Source organism: Stigmatopora argus, chromosome 5, assembly GCF_051989625.1.
Source record: "Stigmatopora argus isolate UIUO_Sarg chromosome 5, RoL_Sarg_1.0, whole genome shotgun sequence".
Classification (NCBI taxonomy): domain Eukaryota; kingdom Metazoa; phylum Chordata; class Actinopteri; order Syngnathiformes; family Syngnathidae; genus Stigmatopora; species Stigmatopora argus.
This window is the reverse complement of record NC_135391.1, coordinates 19,405,604-19,413,600: the sequence shown is the minus strand read 5'-3', so window position 1 is coordinate 19,413,600 and position 7,997 is coordinate 19,405,604. Positions and strand designations below refer to the sequence as shown.

The following is a 7,997-nucleotide window of genomic DNA, read 5'->3' as shown; positions in this document are numbered from 1 at the left end:
CATTAATTTATTGATAATTTTTTATGTGTTGCAGCTGTAGCTGCAGTAGAGGTTTTATAGCCATAAAATAGTTTTTGAGGGTTGGATTGATACGTTGAAGGCGCTACCAGAAAATGCACCGCCCGCCACTGATATGTGCACAAGACTTGCTATACTCTTTTTCGGCAAAGTAACACTTACTCATACCTGTCAACCTCTGAGGTTGACAGGTATGCTTACTATTTGTTGGTTATTTTCTGTTTTGCAGTAAGAAAACAACCAATACTGGATGAATCAATTTCTTATGATATTGACCCTAATAATGTGCTTTTCATTCATTCAGTATCTCAGAAATACCAAGTGCGACAATTTTTCTTAAGATTTTCCTTCAAAGTAAAACATTTGTACTCCCTATTAAAACCATGAATATGGAGGTGAAAATTATGAATCAGGGGGCGGCTTATACGTGAGAAATTGTAAAATTCAACGATTTTAAACCAATTTTAAAGGGGCGGCTTATACACGAGTAAATACGGTACCCCAAAAGGAACAAAAAGCCCCCCTACATTAATAGGAAGTGACTTAAAGCTAAAGAGGAAGTGTAACAAAACAGCCACTAAGCGACACAAAATGGAATGCGAAATGACTCCAGCCCCCCCCCCCCCCAAAAAACGGGTAACTACATAAATGCCCCAAAATGAACAGTGCATAGGCATAAGTAGTGATGCAAAAATGGACAGGAAGTATCCAAAAATGAACAAATCCCCCAAATTGTACAAGAAGAAAGTGTTCCAAATGGAACACAAAGCGCCATACAAGTAACAGGAAGGGTCTGGTCTAAAGTGAAGAAAAAGTAAAAAGAAAGAACAGAAAGCGTATTAAAAGTGTATGTGGGAATTTTGTAGCTTTCAATCTTGAGATTTAAACTTCAAGAGAATAATATGTTTTATTGTGAAAGAAAACTGCTTCCTACTCAACTGGCTCCGCCCACCTGATAAAAAACCCATAAAGATAAAAAGAAAACAAAAGCAACTTGGGGTTGTGATGGGCGTGGCCCCGGCATTCACACCACAGTGCTGACGGAGGGATCCGATAGGTTGATCTGGCCAGTGATGTCAGTTGGGTATGGCTGCGCAGGAAAAACAATATGCATGTTAATGCCCAAATGATTCACAGTTATCTATATAGATTTTACATTTATGCATGTAAAACTTCTCAGGCGATTCCTACTGCTGTGACATTTAAGGTAATTTTCTCCTTTAAATTCCTCTTAATGTGCTCTTAAAGTTTTGATGAAGTGTTAAACGGTTTGGTTGGTCTATCCCTATTATTCTATACCTCACTAGGGTGGTGGAGGGTGCTGGAGCCTATCCCAGCTGACTTCGGGCCAGAGGCAGGGGACACCGTGAATTGGTGGCCAACCGATCGCAGGGCACAAGGAGACGGACAACCATTCACACTCCCACTCATAACCTAGGGGCAATTTAGAGTGTCCAATCAGCATACCATGCATGTTTTTGGAATGTGGGAGGAAACCAGAGTAGCCGGAGAAAGTCCACGCAGGCCGGGAGAACATGTAAACTCCTTCATTCTGTATGACAATTAATTCAAAACAGTAATTAGTGAGTTTTATTTTAAATCGGTGGTCACAACAGTGGCTCCTGGTCTTTGGTCCAATCGAGCCAGCCCAGACAGTACAAGCAGCATTAGACAGCAATCGTCTGATTGATTACACTTGTAAGACAACAGATTGGTAAAATGTGCCCTTTTCCTTGGTTGGAATGAAAACCTGCAACAACAGCGGGCCTTTGAGGACCAGTTTGACCTGTTTTAAATGTAATGCCATATTAATGAAATAATAATCTATACAAAATTATTGTTTACTATAGGTGGTAATATATGTTCAATACATCTCATCTCATTTTCTTCTGCTTTATCCAAAGTCGAGTCACGGGGGCAGCAGCTTCAGCAGGGAAACCCAGACTTCCCTCTCCCCAGCAACTTGATCCAGCTCTTCCAGGAGTATCCCAAGGCATTCCTAGGCCAGCCAGGAGACATAGTCTCCCCAAGGTGTCCGAGGTCGGCCCCGTGGCCTCCTCCTGGTGGGACGAGCCCAGAACACCTCCCGAGGGAGGCGTCCAGAGGGCATACTGATCCACAGCTCGTGACCACAGATGAGGGCAGGAACATAGACCGACCGGTAAATAGAGAGCTTCGCCTTTTGGTTCAGCTTCTTTTTCACCACGACGGAACGGTGCAGAGTCCGCACCACTGCAGACGCCGCGCTGATCCCTCTGTCGATCTCCTGAGGACCATGGTCTCGGATTTGGAGGTGCTGATTCTCATCCCAACCGCTTCACACTCGGTTCCAGCGAGAGCTGGAGATCACGGCCTGATGAAGCCAACAGACCCACATCATCTGCAAAAAGCAGGGATGCAATACTGAGGCCACCAAACCGGACTCCCTCAACTCCACGGCTGCGCCTAGATATTCTGTCCATAAATGTGATGAACAGAATCAGTGACATAGGGCAGCCAAGGCGGATGCCAACCCCCACTGGAAACGGATCTGACTTACTGCCGGCTACGTGGACCAGACTCTGACACCAGTCATAAAGGGACCGGACACCACGTAACAAGGGTTCTGGAACCCCATACTCCCGGAGTATCCCCCACAAGACTGCCCGGGACACGGTTGAACACCTTCTCCAAGTCCACAAAACACATGAAGACTGGTTGGGCAAACTCCCATGACCCCCCAAGAACCCTGCTAAGGGTTAAGAGCTGATCCACTGTTCCATGGCCAGGACAAAACCACACTGCCGCCCCTCCTGAATCCGAGATTTGACCTCCCGGTGGACCCACCTCTCCAGTACCCCAGAATAGACCTTCCTGAGGAGTGTGATTCCCCGGAAATTGGAACACACCCTCTGGTCCCCCTTTTTAAAACGGGGAACCACCACCCCGTCTGCCAATCCAGAGGCACTGTCTCGGATGTCCACTCAATGTTTAAATTAGATTAGATAACTTTATTCATCCCATAAATTTCATTGTCACAGTAGCCTGAGGGTGAGAATACAGACACAGAAAAATACATTTTAGATATGAATAAATAGGTAATAAATAAGTGAATATATATATATATATATATATATATATATATATATACAGACACTCCCCTACTTACGAACGAGTTAGGTTCCGAGTGATTGTTCATAAGTTGAATTTGTTCGTAAGTTGCTCAGTGCTATATTTTGTATTATAATTTATATTTAAGGCCTATATAAGTATATTGAAGGTTTATATAAGTGCATTTGTATGTTTAAGGCTTGTATAAGTAACACGCATTGGTTTGTACTGAAAAAACATTTAATAAAATGGAGAGAATACATAAAGTACTGTATACACACATTAGAGAGAGAGATTTACTAGAAACTGACCGAAAGAAGCTATCTAATGACGATTGCAGTTTTCTTTTTTTCATCATAAATGATGCGGCAGCACTGTATGGCATCATTCAATTGATTTGCAAACTTTGTGCAACGTTCAATATTTGGGTCCTGCTGCTCGATCTTTATGTTTATAAATGGTACTGACGGTCGAACGATTCAAGTTGTATTCCCGTGCAACGCGCATCAAGCTTCGTTATTATTGCCACTAATTTCAAATGAAATGGCTTGCCTCTTCCTTGCATCTCCCTCAATAGAAGCCTTTCGATTTTCACCAACCATATTGAATAATGGATGCACGAGATATTTAATGATACAAATGAAAAAGGTTCTTTGCGCACTGGAGATTCGTTCACGCACTTCCGCATTGCAACGAAGTGGGCAGAAGAAGGTAGATGCTGGGTGAGCTGAGCTCTCACAGCGCCAGGCGTCGGTATTAGCGGTGGAAAGAAGTACTACTCGGAAAAAGGCATGCAATACAAAATCGAACTGACAAACATTTTTCGACATAAACGCAATTTTCAGACATGTTCGTATGGACCGTTGTTCGTAAGTCGTATGTTCGTAAGTAGGGGAGCGTCTGTATATAGTTGTGGTCAAAAGTTTACATACATTTGTGAAGAACATAATGTCATGGCCAATGTTCCTTCTAAGCTGCGCACGTGCGCAATTGCACACTACTCTCGCCTTCTCCGCGCAGAAGCAATCATATGGCGCGCACAAAATAAAATCCAAATTATTATTATTCCTCTTTCCAGATGATGATTCATGTGGCAGCCAGTGGCGGTAGCTCTGTCCGCTCTTATGTTTTTTTGTGTTTTACAGCCCTTCTATCTTTTTTTAAATTACATTTTAATATTTCTTAATACATTCGTTTTTACTTTACTGTGCAAATAGAAGAACAAGCGGCGAAATCAGTTGAGAACTGTCTAAATCTGCTGTGTGTGTGGTTGTGTGCGTGCGTGCGTGTGTGTCTAGTATGTGTGATCGTTTGTCTTTAACCTACACAATGGACTATAGTAAATGGAAATTAGCCCTCGGCTACAATTTTACATATATATGTTCATTAACATGTTCATTAACATATGTTCATTAATATGTGCTATCCCTTATTAAATAAATCAAAGCATTATCATGGAATAATATTGCATATAAATGGAAACTTGACTATCTCTAGTGATATATTCAGCAGAAAAGTCATTTGAACGAGAATGAGAAGTGAGAAGGACAGATGTGTAAAATAAGGTAAAATTTAAGTTGGATTTGTGCATATTCTAATGGCGTTTATGAAGATGTTTTATTCATAGATATTTTTTCCTTCATTTTCTGAACCGCTTTATCCACTTTATCACTCGCGGGGGGTGCTGGAGCCTATTCATGCTGACTTTGGGCCAGAACCTGTATCGGTGGCCAGCTGATCGCAGGGCACAAGGAGAGGGACAGCAGTGCACACTCAGACCCATACCTAGGGGCCATTTTAGAGTGTCCAATCAGCCTACAATGCATCTTTTTGGGATGTGGGAGGAAAACAGTACTGAGTACTCAGAGAAAACCCACGCAGGCCCAGGGAGAATATGCAAATTCAACACAGGTGGACTGACCTGGATCTGAACCCAGGACCCCAGAGCTGTGAGGCCGACGTGCGAACCACTCATCCGCCGGGCCGCCCATCCATAGATATTAATCATTACATTTTATTATTCCTAAATCATTTGTGTAATATACATGCACCTGCTTATGGCAGGTGTGATACTGGTGTGTGCCCATAGCGAGCAATGATGATGTTGCTCACACTGGTACTCAGTGTGCTCAGGGAGGTTGTCTTTCTGCCCAGACAAAAAAAAATTAGAGGGAACATTGTCCAGGACTACAGGGACACTGTACTTTCCTACATATAAAACTGTACGGACACTGTCACTGTTAATAAACATATCCGGGGGTTTTCCTAACCAAAAACCCTGGATGGCCAGTGAGACACAGGCACTCATCAAATGCCGTAACACCGCCTTCAGGTCAGGGGACAAGTTACAATACAGCCCTGCCAGAGCAGACCTGAAGAGAGGGATTAAAAAGGCCAAGGCAGCATATACAAGGAAAATTAAGGAGCACTTCACAGAAAATAACCCAAAGAAGATGTGGCAGGGAATACGACACATTACCAATTACAATGACAATAATGTGTCTGTTAACGCAGATGCCTCATTAGCAGAGGAACTGAACCGTTTCTTTGCACGCTTTGAGACTGACAAATCGGATTCAACCTCAACACATCCACCACCCTGCAGCAGTACACTGAAGCTTCAGGAACATGAAGTGAGACAGGTACTGCGGAGTACCTGGGAAGGTGCTCAAAGCCTGTGCTGTCCAGCTGACTGGGGTTTTCACAAAGATTTTCAATTGTTCCCTGCAACAATCCATCATCCCATCCTGCCTGAAATTTGCCACCATTATCTCTGTCCCTAAAAAGCCAACCATTGACAGCCTGAATGATTATAGGCCTGTTGCACTTACGCCTGTGATTATGAAGTGCTTTGAAAAGTTGGTCGCCAGCCACATCAGGGATACAATCCCTCCTTCAGTTGACCCTCACCAGTTTGCTTATAGAGCAAACAGGTCCACTGAGGACGCCATCGCCGTAGCTCTACACACAGCACTGAGCCACCTGGAGCACCATGGGAACTATGTGAGGATGCTTTTCATTGACTATAGCTCAGCCTTCAACACTACAATACCGGACATTCTGGTTGACAAACTCTACCACTTGGACTATCCTCTTCCATCTGCTGCTGGATTAAGAACTTCTTAACCAACCGTCCACAAACTGTTAGACTTGGACCCCACCTCTTTTCCTCCATTACACTGAGCACTGGCTCCCCTCAAGTCTGTGTATTGAGTCGTCTAACTCCATCATCAAATTTGCCAATGACAGCACTGTGGTCGGACTCATCTCAGGGGGGGACGAGTCTGCCTACAGAGATGAGGTCAACAAACTGTTTTTGTGGTGTTTGGTGAACAATCTCACACTAAACACCACGAAAACTAAAGAAATAATTCTGGAATTTCGCAAACGCAGCACAGATCTGGCCCCATTTCTCATAAATGGAGTATGCGTAGACAGGGTCCAGTCCGTTAAATTCCTGGGGGTCCACGTCACGGACAAGCTCTCCTGGTCTACCAAGACCACAGCAGTGAAGAAGAAGGCCCAGAAACGACTCAATTTCCTGAGGGTACTCAGGAGGAACAACTTGGACACTAAGCTTCTGGTAACCTTCTATAGAGCCACTGTGGAGAGAATCCTGGCATACTGCATTACAGTGTGGTACGCTGGAAGCACGGCAGCAGACAGAAAAGCCATGCAGAGAGTGATCAACACCGCCCAGAAGATCATCGGCTGCTCTCTGCCCTCACTGGATGACATCGCCAGCCCTCGCTACCTCAGCAGAGCCGGGAACATTGTTAGGGACCCATACCACCCTGGTCACAACCTGTTCCAGCTGCTGCCCTCTGTCAGACGCTACAGCTCTCACAAAGCACGGACAAATAGACTTAGGGACAGTTTTTTTCCCACAGCCATCAGGACTCTAAACTTGCGTTAGCATGACACACAATCCCTTCCAGTGCAATAACTTTGGGGTGTGCAATAACAATGTGCAATATCTTAGATTGTGCAATATTTCATAATTTTAGAATTTACCTTGCCAGGATGGGACTTTTTATATTTTTATATTATTTATTTATGTTTTTTTACTGGGAAATTGCACTTTATGGAATTGCACCATCAATTTCGCAATACACAGCTGCGTATAATGACAATAAAGGCTTTTGATTTTTTTTTATGTTTTTTTTAGATGAGATAAGTCTTTTCAAAATCGGTTTAGAAATAAGCAAGTTATGACTTAATTTGAAAGACAATACATTTCACTTTGATGGGCAAAATGGCCGAACTGAGGCCTGAGGGTCAAATGTCTAGTGCCGTCAATGGCTGCCACTGAGTTAATCACTAGTATGAAAAAACAATCCACTTTAAACAAAATTTATCGAAAAGGGAGTCATTTATAGCAATTTCAAAGTATACACTAGCTCCAGTGTTAGCTCCATAATTTTAAGTAACGCCAATCTTACAAAAGGGCCAACAAGTGAGAACGGCCATTTGGATTGACGGACAGCGTGCCTTTCGCATCTAGTTCTATTTATATCCTATATCTATAGAGTTATCCTTGTCATAAGCGTCATAGTCACCTGCAAATTCTTCCTCCAAACGTTGACGGCGGCGAAAGCCAGCTGCATCTGCTTCCTGCGGGCGTCCTTATGTCGCTTGTAGGCAATCTCAATGAAGATGAGGAAGATGCCCGCCACGATCCCGCCCGCCACCAGCATGAAAACACCTGAGGTGACGCCAAGAAAATAAAGGTAGGGCGGAGAAAGGAGAGGAGAAGAGACGGCGCCGGCGCATCCCCACCTGCCATGTTCTCGAAGGTGAGCGTGGCCGGCGCATTGCTCCTGGAGTCACACTCTTGGTATCGAACCCACGTCTTGTCCAGGTCCTCCATAAAGCCATTCTCATGTGAA

General features: G+C 43.9%; 1 protein-coding gene across 3 annotated transcripts in view; it reads right to left on the bottom strand.

Moving 5' to 3' along the window:
- Nucleotides 1-637: 637 nt before the first annotated feature.
- The window catches only part of grin1b (glutamate receptor, ionotropic, N-methyl D-aspartate 1b), a 53,902-nt gene continuing 46,542 nt past the window's right edge, over nucleotides 638-7,997 (bottom strand). For all 3 annotated transcript variants that reach the window (XM_077599961.1, XM_077599959.1, XM_077599962.1), the window contains 3 exons: nucleotides 7,888-7,997; nucleotides 7,668-7,813; nucleotides 638-1,108 (listed from right to left, as the gene is read on the bottom strand). In XM_077599961.1, coding sequence (XP_077456087.1) covers nucleotides 1,043-1,108; nucleotides 7,668-7,813; nucleotides 7,888-7,997 — 322 coding nt within the window. In that variant the 3' untranslated portion in view covers nucleotides 638-1,042. The remainder of the gene's footprint in view (nucleotides 1,109-7,667; nucleotides 7,814-7,887) is intronic.